General features: G+C 37.9%; 3 protein-coding genes across 6 annotated transcripts in view; 2 read left to right on the forward strand and 1 right to left on the reverse strand.

Annotated features, from left to right (window-relative positions):
• Window positions 1–1927: 1927 nt before the first annotated feature.
• On the forward strand, window positions 1928–7992 carry LOC131430045 (glutathione S-transferase 1). Of its 3 annotated transcripts, none has more exons than XM_058594675.1 (3): window positions 1928–2079; window positions 2151–2288; window positions 7406–7992. In XM_058594675.1, exons 2-3 carry the CDS (start codon window positions 2154–2156, stop codon window positions 7904–7906), a joined length of 636 nt encoding a protein of 211 aa, XP_058450658.1. In that variant the 5' UTR covers window positions 1928–2079; window positions 2151–2153; the 3' UTR covers window positions 7907–7992. The 3 variants fall into 3 exon arrangements, with proteins under 3 accessions (XP_058450658.1, XP_058450650.1, XP_058450667.1); XM_058594667.1 differs by lacking the exon at window positions 7406–7992 and adding an exon at window positions 6730–7296; XM_058594684.1 differs by lacking the exon at window positions 7406–7992 and adding an exon at window positions 6104–6700.
• Window positions 7993–14566: 6574 nt separating this feature from the next.
• On the forward strand, window positions 14567–15397 carry LOC131430084 (glutathione S-transferase 1-like). Its single transcript, XM_058594741.1, has one exon. The coding sequence runs from the start codon at window positions 14714–14716 to the stop codon at window positions 15338–15340; it is 627 nt and encodes a 208-aa protein (XP_058450724.1). The 5' UTR covers window positions 14567–14713; the 3' UTR covers window positions 15341–15397.
• The window catches only part of LOC131430060 (cadherin-89D), a 56295-nt gene continuing 48114 nt past the window's right edge, over window positions 15387–23567 (reverse strand). The window contains exons 6-10 of one of the 2 annotated variants that reach the window (XM_058594699.1): window positions 23132–23502; window positions 22994–23062; window positions 22726–22929; window positions 15810–16124; window positions 15387–15741 (exon numbers count right to left, since the gene is read on the reverse strand). In XM_058594699.1, the coding sequence (XP_058450682.1) occupies window positions 15687–15741; window positions 15810–16124; window positions 22726–22929; window positions 22994–23062; window positions 23132–23502 (1014 nt within the window). In that variant the 3' untranslated portion in view covers window positions 15387–15686. Of the gene's footprint in view, window positions 15742–15809; window positions 16125–22176; window positions 22444–22725; window positions 22930–22993; window positions 23063–23131; window positions 23503–23567 lie in introns of those variants that run through there. The other variant, XM_058594707.1, reaches the window with a different exon arrangement.

The raw sequence follows: 23567 nt of genomic DNA on the forward strand, positions 1-23567 counted from the left end.
CCACGAAATGATTTAACTCACGTCAAAATAAACTTTGAACAGCTTCCTGGACTATAATATTCTACGGCAACTGTAATGTTGCAAAGATTTCAAAAACTGTCGAAATTCGCATACCTATAAATATGTTATATGGCAGGCCATTTGTTCCTGTGGCTTGAAGAGTTATGTTTAAAGTGCAATCGAGATCAACCAGGAAATTTATAAGCAGTTGTACCTGAAAATAGTACGGCTGTTGTATTTTCTCTTGTCCTGTTCTATTTTGGGAGGATCTGGCTTCTTACCATTTTCGAATTAAATAAAATCGTAAGAATTCGGTGCATCGGCTAGCCTACAATCACTAATCGGAAATACTAATCTGTCGTGCCAGTCTGCTTTGTGTGCTGTTTTGAAGCTGTTTGAAATTTTGGTTCTAGATTTTTCTACAAAATCTTGTAGCCCCGAGCGTTCAATCTCCACACATTTAGTATCCTACACTTCCTTCATAATACGCTCTTCTCAAGCAAGACTGAAAATAGGATTTTATATACACTAAAACCTCAATTTACGTGAACCCAATTAACCCTAATTTCATTCAAACGTCTTTGTCACGAGTTTTGGAAAAAGTCCAACATAATTCAGTGAATTAAATATTGTGAAACGTACATTACGAAATTGTTTGGTTTCTTATACTCTAGTTAAGGTCGTGGGTATCCAAGAATTCTCTTGAAAAAATTGACTGATTCACTAGTTCTTATGAGAATAATTGAATAAGTTGACAAATTTGTAGTTTTGTCAACGGATTGGTTTTGAAACAGTCTTTAGTCAAGTTCGACTATCATATGTCTTATACTATTTTTTTTTGTTTCGATTATAGAGGTTTCAACCTTAAGGTCAATTGTCTCTACGAGTCATGAAACCTTTCTGACCCTATGTGCGGGGTGGGGAATCAAACCCAGGTGGGCTGTGTGGAAGGTAGTTTTTGTAGCCGTCACAAATCCATCGCTTTGAGCTGTTACAGATGACAGAATTAGATATTTATGGTCGTAATCTTCGCACATATTCTTTTCTTCGGATTCCCTGCGCTAGAACTAATTACGCTTTCAACGAATCCACTTTACCAGCTTGTACCACGTGTTTATTCACTGTTTCAGTACCTTTGACTTCCATCTTTTTCTTCATGTTATTAGAAAACTGTTTCTCAGATTGCTGTCTATTTAATTTTTGGTAATTAGTATTAATATAGTTTTAGTTCAATTAACATTGATAATATTGAATTATGTATAAGGAAAATATGTCATTTGGATGATTGTAATCTGTTGATGCAAAATATGAGGAGGTTTTATGCCTGTTGGAGTGCAAGTTTGACTGAAACTAACATTTATGAACAAATAAACAAATACTTTCTGGGACAGCCTTTAACACTCTTAACATCTGCTCCCGTATTGAGCCTAGTCTTTGCATTCGGATCAAATTTCATAAAAGATTTGATTTCAGTTTCAACATTCGTTCATTACAGACGGACTACCTTCGTGACATACAAAAGTCAAGTAACAACTTCAAACAAAATATAGTACTCATGTTAGTTACGAACCCTACTAGCTTACAACCCTGACCGGTCGGTCACTACTCGAAAACGAAGTCCAGTTGGATGTTGGATGCTTCGAATGATGACGCGACCCGACGGCGTCGCTGTGTTGGTTTCAGCTTTGTACGATTCCGTTGTACGATTCGCTGTGTAATAGTAGAATAATTGCATGTATAGAAACGGCAGATATTTTTCTTCACTGTCATCTCCTCCGGCCGGACCGACCGGCTTTTGAAATCGGCATACAAAAGTAGTCAACGCCGAATGCCGGTCCCCAAACGATTTTGTGATGGAGCGATGGAAGGGATGGGGGGCTTCTCCCCGCCGCCGACGTCCGATTCGTTTCTCTTGACGAGTGTATATCTCGCCGGGTGCACAACCGTTTGGCGTCAGTTTAGTCGCATACTTCGCTGGTTGAAGATCGATTCCGGTGTGCCTTAATTTCCGAAAAAAAGGATTTCTGTGGTGCCGTACTACTATTGTTTCAGTGTTTGACTAAGTCGTTTCTTAAAGCTGTTAGTATTATTTTAACATTGATTTTGTTTGAACCAGTGATTATTGGGATCGCTTTTTTATCTACAAACAGAACATGGATTTCTACTATCTGCCAGGATCAGCACCGTGCCGCTCCGTTCAAATGACGGCTGAGGCCGTTGGAGTGAAATTGAACCTGAAGCTTCTTAATTTGATGGCTGGGGAGCATATGAAGCCCGAATTTCTTAAGGTAATTTTTCCGTTTTGTTTCGAACTACTTTTGCACTTGTTTGACCGACCATCCCGCGTGACTCAGTGTGCTGTGCTTCGTTTGTTCTTCATCAAACGTCTTAAGCAAACATCCAAGTTGGCTACGAATAACGCGTCTTGGAACGACGCCATTTTTTCGCCAACTTTGATCATTTGTTCCCAGGGCCTTTCATTTTACTGTCTGTCTATCTGTTTTTTCTTCTTTTTGTTAGCTGAATTTGGATTCAAGTTGAAAAAATTTGACAGCTTCCAAGATTACCAGTTCCGTGTGGTTTGAAAAGAGAAAAAATGCCGAGTCATGCTGAATACTGATTATTGTGATTGCTAGTGTGTGCGTGTGTGTGTGTTTGCCCCCCTTAACCCTATAATGTTGCAAATTCTTGTCACGAGAAGTGAAGCTAACATAAAACGATCAATGCTACGAGTACGAACATCGGCAAACCAACCGACATTCCATTCCAATCATCATCATCATTCTGATCGAACCGCCCGGAATCGAGATGAAGGAGAACTAGGTTCGTGGAATGTCTGAGCGCCTGAAACATGAAAATCGTGGGTTGACTTGTGGTGGCGGTGGTTCATCGGAGGTAAGAGTGAGCCTATAAATCACTTTGCCCGTACACGGGGGTTGCAGTTCGCGATTCGTGGCAATTTACAACGGTGGTGTAGTGTAGGAGTAAATACCTTATAGGGCATATTCTTTTCGCGTCTACCGGAGAAATATTTGCACCAGTTGACTGCAACGTTGTTTGGTTTGGTGGAGGCAGGTAGCCGGTTTTGCGTTTGGTGATTGGTTGCTAGGGAACAGTAGGCGTTGGTTTCGAATGCCGGATACCGGTTTTTGAACTACATTCGATTCACAATGCAACGAGTTAAATGAATTTTCTGTTTGCGAAATTGTTTCATTGGGAATTTGTGTTAATGAGTTAATTGTGATTTTCCGCAATCCTAACAAGAAAAGAGTAAATTTCATAACAATATATTCTAGTTACTAGAGAAAAGTTACCACATATTAGAATGAATTTTGGAGTTTCATTGAAAGATATGAATTCTTAACGACATTATTGAGATTACGAGAAATCTCAATTTTTAAATCGTTATTAATTTATAAGACCATTTGTATGGAAATTGTTTATTTGCTTTATTTATTATAATCGTCTAATGTTTTAGTTTTGCCTGCTAAAATCAGCTAAAACCCATTAAGGTCAATACATGAAGGATTCATTCACTCCAGGAAGAACGATGAACTCCTCTGACTATAGCTCCTTACCACATTGGGTGAGAAACGATAGAATATCCTTTAATTTTAGCTCCGCATACACAGACTCAACCATATATGGAGAACCAAAAACCCGGATACGTAGTTGCGTCAATGTGGAGCAACAGAAAATTTTCACCAATTAAGTGAAAGTTTTCTGTTTCAAGAGCGACTCGATTGGTCCTGAAAAGGTCACTTATTACGATTCATTCAGGTGAATTTGAATGTAATCTTTTACGATTTTTGACCAACTCGTAGAGGTGAACTGTAATTTTCATTTGTACGACATTGAAAATTCGTGCAAAAAGTTTCATGAAAAATATTTGAATTAAAAATTTCTTTTTATGCGATTTGTTATAGAAATTCTCAGTCATACAATTTTTTAATACAAATCTCAAAAGTTCTATGTTTTTTATTCGAATTGTCTAAGTTTTGTGATAGTATTTATATTCGATGAAAATTCCATCAACGTTTTCAATCATCCAGGCATTGCATCAATCGGTTCTTTTTAGGACCGCTAAGTCGATCACAAAAACCTGTTTACAATGTGTTATGATCTAGAGTGTTATGTCTTTGACATTTCCAGTTATGTCTTTGACATATCCCATCCGTCTTTGTTCAGAGAGACAATTCTATTGATTCTATTGATTTTTTTTTCATGCTAACTTTCAAAATTGTGCGATTTTTTTCATGCATTTAATTTTTTCTTTCAAGTTGTGCGTCTTGTCGTGTCTTGGAGACGTTGATATCTGGTGTTATCTCACAAAAGAAAGTACTAAGACGACAGAAAAATTTTGTTTTTTTTTTCAAAAATGTTTTTTTGGCGATCTCCACAATTCACGCATTTCTATCACATTTGGTGTCGAAAGAAATTTCTATTTAGGAAATCTCAAAGAAGGCCCAGAGTAGATTTATTTCAAAAAATTTTATTGTGAGACATTCCTATGAAGAAATTTTGCGGTTCTAAGCGAATTTTGTAAGTCGTTTGTTATTTTTTTAGTGAAAATTTCCAAAGAAAAGCGCTTTTTCATGTAAATTTTCGAAACTAGACGGTTTTTTGCCTTACGTCGATAAATTAAGAGGATAATTGTTAAAGTTGACATTGTTATTCAATCGAATTCTAGCGTTCAAGTCTGTGGGTAAATTAACTAGACGAAGCATGAATTCAAAAGAAAAATAAATTTACTTCCATAAAAGCAGTGTTGAGAAATGGGACTTGGTTTCGTTAGTGTTTTCTAAAATTAATCAGCAGCCCTAATACAAAAGTCTTAGCACTTGTTTTGAAAAACAACACTAGCAAGAATTCCCTTTTATTGAAAAAGGAACACTAGCAAGAATTTTCTTTTATTCAAGCTACCCAAGCGGAAGAGACACTTAAAAAATTTGGAATATCTTTACCGGGCGAACGATAGGATGGAAAATCAATCGATGATAAGAATAGAGAAAGGATTTGATGATGCCTTCTTACGATGGTATTAAAAACCATACTGACAAAGAACAGTGTGTCTGGGGAACGGATCAACTCACCGAAAGTGATATAAGAATTATACTTCAACACGAGATGGTCAATTAAGAGAATTCCCTTTCTCTTTGAAAAACGACTGATGGGACATTGGGAAATGGAAAGACGTGAATATGACAAATACAGACACATTTTGTTTACTTTTGGTCATCTTATTTCAATGGAATAACACATTGTAAACAGTTTTTTGGGATCGATTCATCGATCCTTGAAAGGACCGATTGATGAAATTCATTTTCTTCGAATGTGAATACTATCATAAAAACGATCTGTGTTCACAATGATTTTTAACCGTTGGTGCTCGAATCTATAGTAGTTTCAGTTTCAAAAAATGATTTATGATATTTTAAACACTCTCTGTAGACAAACGTCACAGATTTTCACTACTGATTCTCCCTACAGACATTTGTTTTGTTTCGTCTTGTCATAGCGGAACAAGTGACGTTGACATTGATACTCGCTTTTGTTGCAATGAGAGACAAAAAGAGAATGTTTTGTCTCTCTACGTTTGTTTTAGAATCATTGATCATTTACGAATGAGACAGTCAAAAACGAATATGGGGCGACAATTTTCATCCCTGATGTTGACTTTACGTTACAACAACAAAAATAAATTTCAATAATTTAAGCTGGGTTGGTTTGGAAAAAACAAAATAATATGAGACTACATAGACTAACGACGATCAAGCGATTTTGAAGTAGGATTAAATTGTATAGAATGGTACTTAAAATTAACTACAAATTTACAGAATTGATCAAAAGAATTGCAACACTGATATTTTGTGTGGTCTATCAAAGCATTGTCGACTTGGAAGACATCTTTTTATCTTTTTCTGTCCTTTCTCTCATGGTGGAAGCCTTTTCTATAAATGTTTCGTTATTTTCTCGTCATCAGTGTCATCTTCTCATTATCATTAAATTGTCTGTTCTTTTCAAAAAAATTCTGTGCACTTCAACTTCAACATCAGCTTCGAACCTAACCCAAAGAAATTCTCTCCCCCGATCGCGCTTGCAGATCAATCCGCAGCACTGCATTCCCACCCTGGTGGACAATGGTTTTTCGCTGTGGGAATCCCGTGCGATCATGGGTTATCTGGTGGAGAAGTACGGCAAGAACGATTCGCTCTACCCGAAGGATCCGAAGAAGCGGGCCGTAGTCAACCAGCGGTTGTACTTCGATCACGGCACTCTGTACCAACGTTTTGGAGACTACTTCTACCCGCAGCTGTTTGCCAAGCAGGCTCCGGATGCGGAGAAGGAAAAGAAAATGCTGGAGGGGCTCGAATTTTTGGACAAGTTCCTGGAGGGTGCCAAGTACGTTGCGGGTGATTCTCTGACGATCGCCGATCTCAGTATCCTGGCTACCGTATCATCGTACGAGGCCGCCAAGGTTGATCTGAGCAAATATTCCAATGTGTCCAGTTGGTACGAACGACTCAGAAAGGATGCTCCCGGTACGGAGATCAACAAGGCCGGCCTGGTGGAGTTTAAGAAATATTTCGAGAAAGCCTGAAGTTACACTGTTGCTAACTACTAAAAGCTACGTTTGTTTATGCATGGTTTTCTTTTATCCAATAAACCTTTGAATTTTTGTTGTGTTGAAAATGTTGAACGTCATGTTTTTTTTGTCTGCTTTTCAAGATCAATCCGCAGCACTGCATACCTACTGTGGTAGATAATGGCTTCCCGCTGTGGGAATCCCGGGCGATCATGATCTATCTGGTCGAAAAGTACGGGAAAAATGATCAGCTCTATCCGAAAGATCCCCAGAAGCGTGCGTTGGTCAATCAGCGTTTGTACTTTGATATGGGAACACTTTACCAGCGCTTCGGGGATTACTATTATCCGCAAATTTTCGAGGGAGCCTCGGCAAACCCCGAGAACTACAAGAAGATCGGTGAAGCGCTACAATTTTTGAACACGTTTCTCGAAGGTCAACAATTTGTGGCCGCTGGTGATGCTCCTAGTCTAGCGGATATCAGTGTTCTTGCTTCGTTGGCGACGTTTGAGGTGGCGGGTTACGATTTTTCAGCTTTCAAAAATGTCAAGGATTGGTACGACAGAATTCAGAAGGTTGTCATTGGTGCTGACACTAACCGTTCGTGGGCGGAAGACGCCCGGCCTCTGTTCGATAAAGTACCAAAACCGGCAGCTTGATAAAGCCGTTCCGGTTTAATAAATATCACTTTCAAGTAGTAAATCATAAAATTAATTCTTTTTTTTTCGCTTGAAAGAACAACCACAAACTGAGTCACGATCATGGTCAAGGTTTCCCGCTTCCAACAGTTAGTTTTTTTTAACACGGTTTTCTCCACAGCTCAATCCTCAGCACTGCATCCCGACGCTGGTGGACAATGGATTCGCCCTGTGGGAGTCCCGTGCCATCCAGGCCTATCTGGTCGAAAAGTACGGCAAGGATGACAGTCTGTACCCGAAGGACCCCCAGAAGCGGGCCGTCGTCAACCAGCGGCTGTACTTCGACATGGGAACGTTTTACCAGCGTTTCGGAGACTTCTGGTACCCGCAGATTTTCGCCAAGCAACCGGCCGACGAGGAGAAACGGAAGAAGATGGAGGAAGCGGTCGGCTTTCTGAACACTTTCCTCGAGGGCCAACAGTATGCGGCCGGTGACGAGTTGACCATTGCGGATCTGAGCCTGGCGGCATCGGCGGCCACCTACGAGGTGGCTGGGTTCGATTTTTCCAAGTACCCGAACGTGCAGATCTGGTTGGACCGCTGCAAGAAGAATGCTCCGGGTTACGCACTAAACCAGGCCGGTGCCGACGAATTCAAGGCCAAGTTCCTGTCGGGAGCTTAGGTTTTGTTGTTGCTTGTTTTTTTTAACTATTTTAATGTGTGCTATGAGTATCACTGAAGGAGCAGAAATCTCTGATTGAAGACGAACTGCACGGTTGTTAGTATCTCAACTTGAAAGAAATTCCTTGGTCGATGCTATAGAAGTATGAAATTTCTACGAAGATGAATTGCTGAAAGCATTCTGCAACAAGGTGTGGGTTTTTACTGAATAAGCGGTTGTTTTACGATGCCAGTTTCTCACAGGAAGCAGTCGACGATGCAAGAATGAAATAACTTCAGTATACTTTAAAAGTACTGCAACGCAAGGAGAAACAGGTTTGTTGGCTGCGATCCAGAAAAATATAAGTTATTGACTGGCTGTAGGTTGATATGCAGACAAAGTGAATTGTGATTGTGGAAGTTTGTCTAGACTTGTTGGGGGTTTGAAAACGCTATGGATTTTGAACACGGGTTTGGCGACATCTGTTTCCTGTACACCCAAATCTCCATTTAGGAACTAAAGTGAGATATTGTCGGAACTGATTCGATGAGTAGATGCCGGAAAACAACCCTTCTGGTTAATCGATTTACTTTGAAAATCATTACAATGCATATTCTCGTAATTAATTTAACTTAGTAAATTCCAAATAATGTTCAGGATATTTTTTCTTGAACACGAAGTAGTAAGTATAGCAGGAAAACACGTGGTCCTACGTCAAAAGCAGGTTTTGTTGGAGATTTCAATGTTTGTTTTTAGTTATCAAGTTATTTATTTATTAACAACACTTTATCACGCCGATGACATTGGTGTCAAAAGGTTTCAATAGTTTTATCATATCTGGCTTGTGAACGTGATATTTGGGTTTTTGAAATGTGGATTTATGCGAATTATCCACTCCGTTGAATTTCGCAGTGTCAATTTTCCATAAAATTGTTTCCCAAAAGTGGGTATGCTTCAAACAACAAGCCTCATGCTTTTGGAGAATTTTCTTAAAAAGTTGTATATTTTGGATGTGAACATATTGAATTGAAGTAAAAAATTCTAAATGTTAGAAGGGAATAGATCATTTTTTTTTGTTTCGATTATAGAGGTTTTAACTTCACGGTCTTTCGGCGCTTCGGGTCAGAAAAGATTTCTTCATGTCAAAGAGTTCCGTAGATCAGTGGCGTCTCGTTCTCATGTGCACCTCGTGCACTGCACAACCGGTCAAATTGAAGGAAATTACTGCATTCCCATCCGCATTCAATTATGTTTTAGATTCTCTATTTATTCGGTGAAATCTGCTCGCGATTTTTATCCGCAGCACAATATGCACACATTCTTTCTGAATTCGGGTACTTTGACTTGTGCACCGAAGCTGCGTGTATTTACACAGATTTCATATACATCCAACTGAAAATTAGTATCTTGTGTCGCAGCGTTAGTATCTTTTCCTTGCACATAAGTCACTGCACAGAAGAAAAGGAATCACTCAGCTCAGCTCTGAGATTTGTTGTTCTCTCTGCCACTTTTGGCTTATACTTATGGCAGTTGAAAACAAATTGCTGTCTCTGTTGCAACGTCGCAGCGGTTTTATTGATGAAGTTATTGACAGATTTGCAGAGAACCGAATTCTCCTTATGTATCGATGTTACGAAATAAGTTATCATCCAAAAGTATATAGTTATTTCATTGTCTTGAAAAATACAAGCGAATATCCTTTTCTCAATCTTTCGTTTTCAATTACAACGAACTGTTATATCTGATATTATACCACAAAATCAGTGCACAACCCGTGAATTTTGTCACGAGACGCCACTGCCGTAGATTGCTCATCACTTTTGTCCAGATTCGAATTCCGGTCCCAGAGTAAATGAACAGAGTAATGAATGTAAATATCATCAATTTCAAGAGAGTATTTTCGTAAATCACGATGTTAAAAGCAAATTTTGTTTTTTAGGGTTTGCTCTCGGAAAAATCTGGGCATCCCTAAATAAGTATAATCACTGAAAATACTTCATCAACGCGTGAAATATTTCGCAGACTGATAAACGTATGTCTGTTCATTGTGTAAAATTAAACAGAAGAAAACAGAACAAAAACGGATCTCATAAATCATCAGAAGGACGTGACGGTAAAGCAAATATTGCAGAAGAAACCAGATTTTTCGGAACGTACCGTAGCTAGAAAAATAAAAATGTCTCCATTGCACCGGCATCGCGAATATTTGATGGAGTTTTTCTGCGTGATAATGGACGATAAAACTTATGTGCTGGAAGACTCTAAGCAGCTTCCCGTAATGTCTTTTCATACTGCCATGTAACGGAACGGTGTAGAGAAGCATTTCTGGACGAATAAAAAACCCTGCATCAACCCCAAAAAATATATGGTATGGCCGGAAGTATGCATCTGTGGTCGAGCAAGGCAAAAGCTCCATCACAAACCTGGAACTATACCGTGGAGAATGTTTAAAGAAGCGATTGTTACCATTACTACGCAGCCATGTAGCCCCATCGCTAATTTGGCGTGATTTTGCTTCTAGTCACAATGCCAAAGATGCTTTAGAATGGTATAAAGCGAATGGAGTCCAGTGTTGTACCGAAAAAGGCGCGTATTGGATTCTCGTGAAGAGAGAACTCTCTCATTATAAACTACAAGCTACAACTATAGAGAAATTTAGAAAATCTTTGACAAAAGAAGTTAAATCGGTTTCAGAAAATGGCTGCCCTAATGGCCCTAATGACTGGAATGAACTTAGTTTGTTTTAGCTTAATGCACACTTAAATGAATAAAAAGTACATCGTGGATTGAACTAACAGTACACTTGTTTTATTTCAAATTTTATTTAACAATCTTCAAAATGGAACTCACACGAATTTTCCCGAACTTATATTCGAAAGAAAAGGTTAAAAACTCCAAAGCAGAATTGACATAGATTTTTTATAGATAAATAGGCCGATTTTCTCTGTCATACAATCATATCTAAATCCCTTTTCACGCTCACAGCAAAACAATCCACAAGACACCAATGCGATAGGTTTTGGGATCATCTGCATTCATAACTTTAAATGATTTAAGCGACCATTCACTGCATAGATCATTCATAAATAGCACGAACAGGAGTGGTCGCAGAAGGCTTCCTTACTCTGATTCGTAAAGAACGCCAAAAATCTTCGAAATGTTCCTCAAAACTATGCGATTTGTAGATCGTATTAGTTAATAACTGCCATGCAAGCTAACTTTTTATATATGTTTTATTTCGGTATAAATTGGTCGTTTTCGTGTCAAGGTATTTCAAAGAATAAATTTTCAAAAATGCTGAGATATAGCGAAAACCATATCCAGCGATACGTATCATTGATATGTGAATAAAGGGTGTAGCCGGGTTTGCATATAAGAACTGCTCCCAAACAGAAAAAAACTGATATACGCCGTTCGAAAGGGTTTATATTGGAGATGATTTTCCCAAAATTTTAACCCTTTAACTGCCATATTGGTGGATTTGGGGTGGCTCTTCTGGTTTTAATTTTATTCAAATTTTTCAAAAACCTCTTTAGCAAAAAAAAATTGAAAAAATCAGAAATATATTAGGAATTAGGGGAAACCTTTGTAATTTTTTTCAAAATTTTTCAAAATGTATTTCATGCGAAAAAAATGTTCAAAATTTTCTTTTTCGCTTTGTTTCGAATTTTCCTTGCTTTTGCGCTTGGTATATGGGAATACATTTTTCTGCAAAAGAACTATAATTTATTTGTCCTTTAGAATGTTTACTAAATATAGTTATTGTTTGATTTGAATAAAATAAATGTAAAATGACATCAGTTCATTAATAAAAACTTTAAACCGTATGTTAAATTTTTATTCTTCTTAAATTTAAATTTAAATTCTTTCTTAAGGTAGCGCTTCGCCGTGGTCACGGGAGTTCGCTGCCTATCCCGGGGTTTCATGCACTTTACCCAAAATTGTGAGAAAACGGGGAAGAAAACGGAAATTCCAAGAACATACGATTCAAGATAAAAAATTTTTCTATCGATTCGTATATAAATTGTGCCTGATAAACGTTTTTATCGAAAGATTTCGTGCGAGTTATAAAAATAAATGAGTTTTTCCTTATTTTTTCGCACGCACACAATGTCCACGCATGCATTGGGGTGTGCAAAATGTCACATGCGGTAGACGCCAACAACATTTCTTTTGTTTTCGTTGTTTGTTCTCTCTGCGTAAACGTTGAATATAGATGAGTAGAAAATGTAAGTAAGTGTTACTACTTTGTAAAATAATGTCTATTCATGTTTCAGGTGAACCAGAAATCAGTAATGATTTTCATCGCTACTAGCTTTGACGCTTTGTTGAAAACGTAGCACATCCCTACATATGCGAGTTGTTTATAGCGAGAAAAGGAAAAAAGAAAACAAAATGTTTAACAAAACTCGCACGAAATCTCGCGAAAGAAAAGCTTTCTAACTAATATTTTTCACCAAATGCATAGTAAAATCATTTACCTACAATCGTATGTTTTTGATTGTTCGTGAATCGGCTTAGTATTGAAGAAATTTGCAATTTAGGGTGAAATTTCGGCGACAAAGCAAGAGGAAGCAGTGAGTTGTCTCGCTTCGACCTGACCACGGCGAAGCGCTACCTTAAGCCCTGAACTCAAGTTGTAGATGGAAACACATGGTATTTAGTTCTAAGGACATGTGATATATGATTTTAGAACTAAATACCATGCGTCTCCATCGGATGATGACAATTTAATGGGGACGCATGGTTTTCCGAATGATTTATTTTTTTAAAGTCTGATGTTATACCCGTCCACATTTTTTTAAATTTCAAAAAATACAGCGTAATGTACTCCTAAATGATTTATTTTTGATGTAAAATCTAGAGTGGTACCAAAATTGTAAGTGCAATTTAAAAAAATCGAAAATTTTTAACTTTTTTTTTACATGAAATACATTTTGAAAAATTCCCATAATTCCTAAAATATTGCTGATTTTTTCAATTTTTTTTTTCGAACGAGGTTTTTGAAAAATTAAAATAAAAATGAAAATCAGAAGAACCACCATAACTCCACCAATATGGCAGTTGAAGGGTTAAAATTTTGGGAAAATCATCGCCCATATAAGCCCTTTCAAACAGCGTATATCAATTTTTTTCTATTTAGGGGCAGTTTTTATATGAAAACCCGGCTACACCCTTTTCTATACTTTCAGTTAAATTTGTGGCGTAATATTCCGTGTTTTGCATCCTCATTTTAAATTGAGACTTGAAATTTTATACTTTCCCTCATAATTCCGGAATTGAAATTCGTATTACCTTGTGAGGTCATGTCCGAGTAGATCAAGTGCCCTTCTCTTCATTTTTTTGCACATTTCACCCCATCAATCCGGAACTCGGAAGTCGGATTTGAAAGAAATTCAGTAGGAGGGAATGACGCCATAAAACCTTTCATTTGAATCCTCTTATGCATGAATTTTTTCTGCCTATTTCAAGAAAATCGAGCACTAGTTTTTTGTTAATTTTAATTTAAGTTCTTAAAAATAGGTCCAGCGGTCACTGAGAACGAGAGATTCACTTTTGTGAATTTCATTGAAAATTTTGGATTCGTCACACTGAAACCGAAAATCGGATCTGGATAAAATTTGAATAACCGGCTATGGGACTACAAGAACATTTATTTATAGCTTCTTTTATCGAAATCGGTTATGCGGTATGCGAGAAAATTGAGTGCACTTATTTCCATGTTTGGCTCATTTCACTCCGTTACTCTGGAACTGGAAGTCGGATCCAGATAAAATTCAATAGCAAGCTATGAGACCTTCTATTTGAATCCATGTTCTTGGAAATCTGCTTAGTGGTCTCTGTGAAAATCTATTGCAGAAAATTGAGAAAATACATATAATAATAAATTTTTTCCGAATCACATTTTTCTAGTCGAACCCGGAAAAAAATCAATAGCAGGCTAAGGGGGCCTTTTATTCGAATATCAGTTAACAGCAATCGGTCCAGCCATCCCAGAGAAAATCGAATGCATATTTGCGTTACATAAACTCATTGGAAATAGACGGGTAAGCAATTCCCAATATAATACTGTGTGAATTTAGAGTTAAATTGATTGTTGGCAAAATTTTAATGTCTATGTGAAAAAAATTTCTATATGAGAAAATTCTTTATTTTTTTTGCTTAGTGTACAACTTCCCACCATCCGACAGTCATCGCACATGACCAAACAGAACCAAAAACAACTGCATAAGATCATATCTCTCGCCGCCTACTGCGATTGAAGTAGTGATACTGTTTGTGGTCGTTCACAGGAGAGGCCCGTTCTTGCAATTTTACGAATCACGTTTTGACGCACTGATCCGTTCTAAATTTTGTTTTGCTATTTTGACACGCACCCATACCCATGAAATCGGTATCAATCCAAGTAGGCGCGTGTGTGTCAAATAACTGGTCCCACTCGGTGGCATTAGCCACCATTACCTGCGCAGAGCATAGGCGAACAAAACAACACTTCGGTCGAATCTTGTACTCGACATATGTTTTGCAACTTGTTTTTTTTTTGATTTGCCACCAACACATATGAGTTTTACTAATGATAATCTTTCGGTATTGTCGCGGTTTTTTTCTCTTCTATTTTTGTTATTTTCCTTGTACATATTTGATCGCACCAATTCACAGCACGAGAGTAGTGTGTACAAGAAAAACACTCTGGAGGCCACAATCGGCTCCAGCAAAGAACGGAGTAAAGCTGCGCTCCGCTCAGTTAACTTTGGTACGACCATAACGAAACAGGTTACATTTGAACTGGTGGTGCTATTTTTATTGCTGCAACGGAACTGTGAAAAAATGTTAAAACTCTACTATCTCCCGAGTTCGGCGCCTTCCCGAGCGGTTCAGATGACGGCGATGGCAGTCGGTGTGGAGCTGGAACTGAAAGAGCTAAATGTGACAAAGGGCGAACCTCGCCGTCCGGACTATGACCGAATCAACCCACAGTACAGTATTCCCACGTTGAAGGACAAAGATCTGGTGTTATGGGAAAGCCGTGCGATTCAAATCTATCTTGTGGACCGCTATGGAGAGAATGACAACCTTTACCCTAAGGATCCTGCCAAACGAGCAAAGGTCAACGAGAGAATGTTCTTCGATGCGTGCATTCTCTATCACCGTTTCGCGGAGTACTACCATGAGCAAGTTTTCGGTGGACTGGAAGGAGATCTCAAGAAACTGGGTGCGTTGGAGCATGCCATGAGTATGCTGGACTTGTTTCTGGAGGGACAGCCTTACGTAACGGGGAATGTCATGACCATCGTCGATTTGAGCATTCTGGCGACGGTTGCTACGATGAAGGCGCTGGGGTTCGACCTGGAGCGTTATCACAATGTGCACGAGTGGTACAAACACATGAACAATGTCACTCCGGGAGCGCAGCTCAACGAGGAGGGGGCCAAAGCGTTCGGAACATTTAGCTAGCCGTGAAGTTTAGTTTCTTAATATTCTAAAATTAAAAATGTGATTTTATTTACAGTTTTTCTTTGTCACCGGTTTCGTCGATTGCACTTCGAAAGCACTCAATCACTAATCTCTCGCTCATAATCTCGCACTCACACAACCGCAATAGTTCTCTTACACATTAGATAACAGATAATACTTTTTCTCTTTTTGTTTTAAATCGAAAATTGGCTTTCATGAACGGTGTTTTGTTTTTTTTTCAAAATTTTTGGTTCCTCCTATCGGCTATTCTGTACAACTGGCTGTGGCGGGGGTGGCACCGATGGTGGCTCCCCCTGCTGCAGGGCGGGGGAGCGTTCCCGTCTCGTCATAGGCTCGTATTGGACGTCAACGAATCCTTCAGCGAGTCCTCGTAGCTATCACTGGAATGAGAAAAAGAAGTATAAACAAGTTAATCTTTCTCAGCATGATCGAAAAAAAAACCACGAACCTATTGTTTTCGTCATTGACCGGTGGCACCGTGGCCGCCGATTCGGTACTAATATTGGTCACAAACTGGCGGTGAAAGTTCGGATGAAAGATCGAGTTCTTCAGATCTGCCCGGGTGATCACCGGTTGTATGTCGACACGGGCAATCGGTCGACTGATGCTGCCACCGATGCTACTGCCGGTGTTGTTGTTGTTGTTACCGTTTCCGTTGTTGTTATTATTGTTGACACCCAGTGTCGAAACGGTGTTGCGCATTCCCGTCGCCCGGACGTCCTGGGTTCCGCCACCTCCGCTTATGTTCGGCAGGGGAATCAGGCTGCAAAATGAGGCGGGTTTGGTTTTTGGATCACATTCTTCTGTTTAGCGTGTTCGGTTGGAACTGGTTCGAATGGTGTTTAGTTGTTAGTTTACGTGAGACTACTGTATTAGTAAATTATAGTTTCGTTGTGCCAAAATCATGCAAGGTTAAATGTAGAATCACTGCATTTAATTCCACTTCCTAGATTTTTTTAATCAGTTCGATGCAATTGTCTAGTCAGCGCCGAAACTACCAAATCATCAGCTGAAAAGTACTTCACAAGTTTTATATTGCTATACAATTTATTTGAAATAATCTCTTACAATATTGTACGCAAGAATTGAACACAAGCTTAGTTTCGAGCACCACCTGCAGGTGGCTTACTGAAGTAAGCACAGTCAAACAGCGGATGAATCCGGCAGGCTAATGGAGAGAGAAAGAAAGAAAAACTCGCTCTCGGACACGCCTGCTTCGATCGAATCGAAATTGAATTCATTTCGGTAGCTACACGGAAAATTTACTGGATGATTAAAAATAGTCAATTGTTAGTAGCGACTATATCCTAGCTCTTTTTTAATTTGAAATTTGTAGGTTTTTAATAGATTTCTATCACATCGAATGTATGATTTTCTAAACATTTATTAGTTTACTTGAATTAAATTTTTGAAACAACTTTCTCCAACTCGAGTAAGGATGTTCGAATTGAAATGCGTTAATAAAACTAAGAATTTGATGTTAGATCGAAACAATTTTTTTGGCTCACTTTATAGTTTTTTCTTTGTAATTCGCAACGAAAAGTAATAACTGTTTTGACGTGAATATGTCTTACTTTACTATGTGGTGCCTTTCACAAATTCACTCTGTTGAAGAATGGGTATAACTTTATCGTGAAGTTTTTCCAAACGCAACAACATAATTCTTTCATCGTGCGTTTAGAAACAGCATCATTAATTTATGATAAATAATTCAAAAAAGAGATTTCCTGAAAGTTTTAGAAGCAATGAGGAAAACTCATGGTGATTGATTGCCTTTTTTTGCACTCGGATGACGGTTTTGAGGTAGTCAGACATTTATCAGTCCCGGTGTTCAATCGGATCAAAGGTAAACCATGATCGAAAATCGATTATTTCTTCTTGTGCGTTAAACGAAACTGGACGTCGTGGTGACGACCATCCACCAACAGCATCGACAACTGATTTTCTGGGTGGTGTAAAGCCTCAAACGCTCAGGTCGCAGAAAATTTATTCTATTTACCGTTTCAACATAGAAAAATTACATGTTTTTCTTTGGTAAATTAAAGAGTGGTGCTAACTACATTGAAACATAATGCTAACAATTGTGAAATATTGAAATATATTGAATATAAAACTAGCTAATTTCATTTTTACAGTGCATTGTTCTTAGAAATAGAATACCACACAAGACGCTTTCCAATTCACCTAATATTGGTATAATACTATTCGCTTGCCATTCGAAATAGTATCACCATAACAATTCAACTTGAGTCGAATTCCAGATTGATTTGCTAGCATTTCTTGAACCTAAAATGTCAGTAACAATACATTCGATCTTGATCATTCATGCGGAACACGAAGTGCAATACGCCATTACCCTTTTGAACGTGATCTTGGACCCTATCATAGCGAGTACAAGTTTGGTCGAATTGGTTCAACCATCTCTTAAAAAAATGCCATATTTATCGGTTACGACATTTCTACGATTTAATATCTGGAATCAGACATATTTACTGTGTGACTCAAACTTCGAACTTGATTATAGGTTTAGTTGTAGGTTTCAAACGCATTCGCTTAATAGAAAAGGTATAGCCAAGCTCACAAAGGAATCTTTTGGTCTTGGAAAGCTGAGTCGAATGAACCACAAGGGTTCCGATCAGATGTTGACTTTTTCAGCAATGCCAAAACAAATAGTGAAAATTGAATGACATGTGACAGATACTTTTCAGCTGGGTTGTTGTTGTTGTTAATAGAACAAATGGAATGCATTTATTTATATTGAAATTTAAGTCTCTGGTAAAATTATTAGACCCATGATAAAAAATAAATCTTTCTATAAAATATTGTTCAACCTTTCAACGATGGCAAAGTGGTTTAAAAATTGTGGAGCACCTGCCACCATTTTGAATGTTTATCAACGTATTTAGTGAAGAAAAAAGTCCCCGTTCTTGACTGGACGGGAGATTCTCAAGATGTGAATCCTATAGAGAATGTTTGGTACACTATGAAATGTGAAGCTTCCAAGAATGCTCCTACAACCAAGCAAGATCTGATTCTTGCGCACAATTGAACTTGTGAAAATAACGATAAGATAAAAGAAAAGATTAAGAATTGCATTGACAATATGTCTCGTCGTATAGCGGCCGCGTTGGTTACTAAAGGAGATCATACAAAATTCTGAATTTAATGAAATATCATTCTTTTTATCACACATAAATTGCGTCTGCTTAGCGGTTCAAATTGAACTGTTAAGCGGAGATGGTGGTTCAATTTGAACTGCTTTAAGCACTGATGAGCCGAAGGCGAAACGCGAAGAAATCGAAACTAAGTATTTACTTTACGTACAAACCAAAAACCCAAAAACTTTACGTGCAAACCAAAAACCCCTAAATGTTTTACTTTTTTTTTATTATTCCATCCTTCATCATGGGTCTAACAATATGGCGAGAGGCTATAAATAAAAATTCAAAATTTTGCACTATCACCTTTAGCAGTCAATACTGCTGTTATACGCCGAAGCATATTGTCAATTCGATTCTCAATCTTTTACCTTAAGTCTTCGTAATTTATTTTTCCAGGTTTCATTCCGTAAACGAATCAGATTTTGCTTGGTTGTAGAAGCATTCTTGGAAACTTCACATTTCATAAAGTTTCAAAGTTTCTCTATAGGATTCAAGTCTGGAGAATCTATCTTCCAATCAAGAACAGTGGTCTTTTTATTTTCTAAAGAAAGTTGAAATGATACTCCATACTTCAAATGAGTATGATAAAAGTACGGGTGTGTAATGTCAGAGACATAACTGGATGTCGTGAATACGAAGAAAATTTTCTTTACACTTTCGAATTCGAATTGATAGTTGATCGATTGTGTGAATTGCGAAACTTTCCCCTTTTTCACTACTAAAATTTTCAACGATTTTTGACGTCGATTATCTCATTTCGGATTTGCATATTTCATTGAAAGAAACTATCAAGATGCTGAACAGGATTCATTTCGGCCTTTTAGAAGGACCAAATTGTGAAATTCTCTACGATATTTAGCACAGTTCGTAACATTTTTCTCGAACGATTTTCGCACAGCGAAAAGTGCACGAAGCAAATCAAATTATTTTGGATTTTCACTACACTGATGAAGTAATCCTAATAGTTCTTTAGATAACATTTAGAGCCATTAGAACGGCTGATTTTATATAATGTTGTCCCCTTTTCGTTTCTTGTTTTCTTTCTCTCCAATGCAAAGCACTAGCAGCTGATGCACACAAGCAAAAGTAGAGTTTTCCGCGTTGTTTTAAAATTTACAGAAAACTTAATTTTTGAGTTGTTTGTGGTTATCTCACACTGTTCAAAATATTATCCTAAATTCCAGATCATATTTTTTATGAAATAGTGAAAGAATTATGTTGCTGCCATTAATACAAGTCGAAATAATCACGATTAAGTTCTGCCCATTCTTCCATATGGCGAATTTTGAAAAGGTGCCTCATAGTAAAGTAAGTCACGACAAAAAAAAAACACCTCCCCACAGTAACCAGTTCAAATCGTCTATGATAAACTTATTTGTCAGATTTCACTAATTGTACTAATTCAACTGCTTTTCTAAATTTCGTAATTTGACTAATTTCGTTGCTTTGAATTTTTCCTAAGTCTACTGCTCTAACAATTTTTAGAAGAACATGGCGATTTTCGAGCCACTCTCTGATTCTGACTGATCTGATAACTCAATCGAAAATCATTGTTTTTCAAAATTTGTATAATGGAGGGCATATTTGTCGAAGTTTTCCTGCCTGAATCTTTTCTTAGTGCTATGAAACGGAACGGCCTAGAAGAGCATTTCTGGATGAAGAAAAGTTTCCCATAAAAACATTTGGTTTGCCAAGTAATATGCAGCAGTAAGCGAGCAAGCCAAAGCTTCATCACATCACTGGCATGGTGAACAAGGATAGAAGAATACCCAAAGAAGCGATTTTTACTATTTTTACGCGGTTGTGACACTTCCTCGCTGTTCTGGCGTGATTTTGCTTCTTGTCACTACGCCAAAGATGTTTTGGAATTGTATGAAGCAAAAACGCGTAAAAAATAGCTAAATGTAGTTCGTAACGAAAAGTAGTAACTACTTTTATGTTCAGTTTTTGCAATGACTGAGCGGAAATATATATTGGAGAAGCCAAGTGAAAGAAAAACTAACAGAAAAAGATGAATTTTTGGAAAAAGATACGCTCAGAGTCAGGACTCGGACCTGCGTTCTTATGCATTCCGTGCATACGCGCTACCATTTCGCCACTCTGATTTTGGTTTAGTCACTCTAAAACGCGAAACAGACATAGTAGCAACGTACATCGAACATGGTCTACATCCTGGCCGTCACCCGACCGATACCTTACATCCAAACATCTTCTCTGTCCATCAAACACTAGTCCTCTCGCTTTATACCTATTTCTCCGATCAAGCATTGAGTAGGAGAGTGTATTTATAATCGCTTGTCACCTTTACTTTTATGTTTTTTTGGTTCTAAATTATGAGGTTTGTAATCTACAAATTATGATTATGAGGTTTGTAATCTACAAATCAGTCGATCGATAGTCAATATAATGAAGACGTCGGAAAGCTATCTATTTATCATTTAACTCTAGAATAAATTCTAGCTTTTTTTTTAGTAAATTAGAGAAATGATGATAACTATTTTGAAACACTAAAACAAATTGAAATTAAGACAATTTTTGGCCACAATTTAAAGTAGGTCAAATAATTGCCAGGCTTCAAACAAGTACAGTTTTGACCAAATTGCTTCGACCATTGGTGGTATTATAAAAAGTGCCATTTTTATCGGTAAAGCCACTTTCACGGTTATAATAGGACCCGCAATTGTTTACCGTGTGACTTGAGCTTTGAACTTGGTCAACTGCCTAATAGTAATGTATTTTAGATCTGTTTTCTGCAACAAAATTTTAGATTTAAACCCCGAATTTGAAATTTGGTACAGATTTATCAACCAGAAATTTATTCCTGAAATCAGTTACAAGAATTTACTTTTGAAATTCAGTTACACAATGTATTTCCTGACTTCAGTATCAGGACTGATTTCCAGAATTCGGGCTCAGCACCTGCATATCGGTATTGAATTCAGAAATTGGATTCTGGAACTAAATTTGGGAACTGAACTAAGTTCCTTAATTCAGGTTTGGAACTCAAGTTTAGAATTCAAACATAGTTGTGAGTTTTCGTCCACTGAATATGTAAATTAAAAAAAAAAACAACCATAACATTGTTTGCTGTATTGTTTTACACTCATCAGTTTAGTGTTAGTCGTTTGGTAGAATATGTTTGTCGCCAATCAACGATTTTTGATGTTTGAAAGTGTGGAAAAAGCATCTGTGTCATAACCCACCCACCTTTTTCGCAATGAAACATGTAGACGTTTCGTGCATTTATCAGTAATGCACAATACCTCTGATTAAACACTGCAAACATTTATAGCAAACGCACCGATTCTTTGTTTATCCTCTTGAACAAATCATCTCATCCACTGATTAATTTTTCAGCACGAGAGAACCATGAATGACCTAAAAATTACTCTCTCATACCATCGGAATTAACGAACATTGCAAAGTAGAACCCATCACTCATGCTTCTCGCACTCAAACGATAGTTTTGACGTCAAATCAGTCTAAACAGTTCAACTGGACAAATATAAAACGAAACCCCTGATCGAAATTCGATCACTACTTTTTGGATTATTTTCAAAATTATTTTCTTACAAAATTGTTAATACTTACAAACGAACTGACTTACATGCCTAAATAAGAAACCAGAAACTAAAGTGATTTTTTTTCTCTATATTTTCAGGTAACGGATGTAGTTTCCTTACTGCGAAAGCGTAAGTTTGTCTAAAAACTGTTTTAAAATTGTTTATAAATCTAGCTACCCTATACAAATTGTTTTTGCATATACAGACTCATCGTGCTTTGAATCAACTAACTAACTACGAAACCTATCTACTGTTAAAACTACTGAACGATGTCGTGTTAAATAGTGATTCTATTGTTGACTTAGTGTGATTGTCGATTTTGTTGTTAATTAAATGTGATCAGTAATGATTCGAATTGCTGTACACCAGAATGGAAAAAAAAGAAACGAACAATACAACAGTTTATTAGTTTACCTTCAAGAATTTATGATGGTTATTGATTTATGTTAAAAAATGATTCTCTAGAAAAACCAACTATTTTTATCGCAACGTGTAGCCAAATTCACCGAATGGTGAACCCAACCCACAACCCTGTCGATTTGAATGAACAACTTCTACGCATGCTTTGTTTTTTCCCCTTCAGTAAAATTTAGACATGAACGAGAGAGAGAGAGAAAGTTCAGGGAGAGTGACTACTCACCGACGGTAGCGAGCGCACGCGATGCACAGGGCCGTAGCGGTTCCACCGGCAAATATCAAACCGGCGACGACGACCGTGGCCAGTTCGATTCCCTTCATCCCCGCATCATACGAATGCGGTTCGAGCACATTCGACGACAGATCGATCAGTTCGATGATGGGCAAGTTTGGCTTCAAATTAGACATATCCAGCGAAGCGAGTGATCTGAACCAAGAAAGGGAAAACGTTAGAGTGGATTTTTATTCGCCTTTATTGGTGAGTTCCGAACCTTTGTAAATCAGCCATGTCCACCAACGAGTTGGAGCGCCGATCTATGGCATATAGGTATAAGTTTGTGCTGAAACGAAAATAAATGAATACATTTTTCATGGATGGTCTCCTAAAAAAAAAGCTAAAATCTACTCACGCATCCTCCACCTTGTCGTTGCTTTCCAGTGCTCGAATCCGAACATCGAACCCGGTTGCCAGACTCAAGCTAGCCATGATCGTTGTCATTTGCTTCTCGATTTCGACCGGTGCCCCGGACAGTATCAGACAGACCTCCTGTCGTGCGCTCAGCACGTACACGAACACATTCGCAATGGTCGACTTACCATCGTCGGCACCTACCCTGTCCGTAGCCTTGACATCGAATCCAAAAACCCGATCTTGAAACGTCGCCAGTGAACTCAGTAGCCGTATCTGACCGGTCATCGCGTCGATACTGAAAAGCCGGGCCGGTTCATTCAACAACGAGTAACGAATCTCCCCGTTTCCGGCAATATCCGCGTCGAAGGCCTGCGAAATTAAAAATCAATTTTCTTTACTAGAATAATTTTCATTGGAACAAAATCTCTCTACGT

Source organism: Malaya genurostris, chromosome 1, assembly GCF_030247185.1.
Source record: "Malaya genurostris strain Urasoe2022 chromosome 1, Malgen_1.1, whole genome shotgun sequence".
In the NCBI taxonomy this organism is placed as follows: Eukaryota; Metazoa; Arthropoda; class Insecta; order Diptera; family Culicidae; genus Malaya; species Malaya genurostris.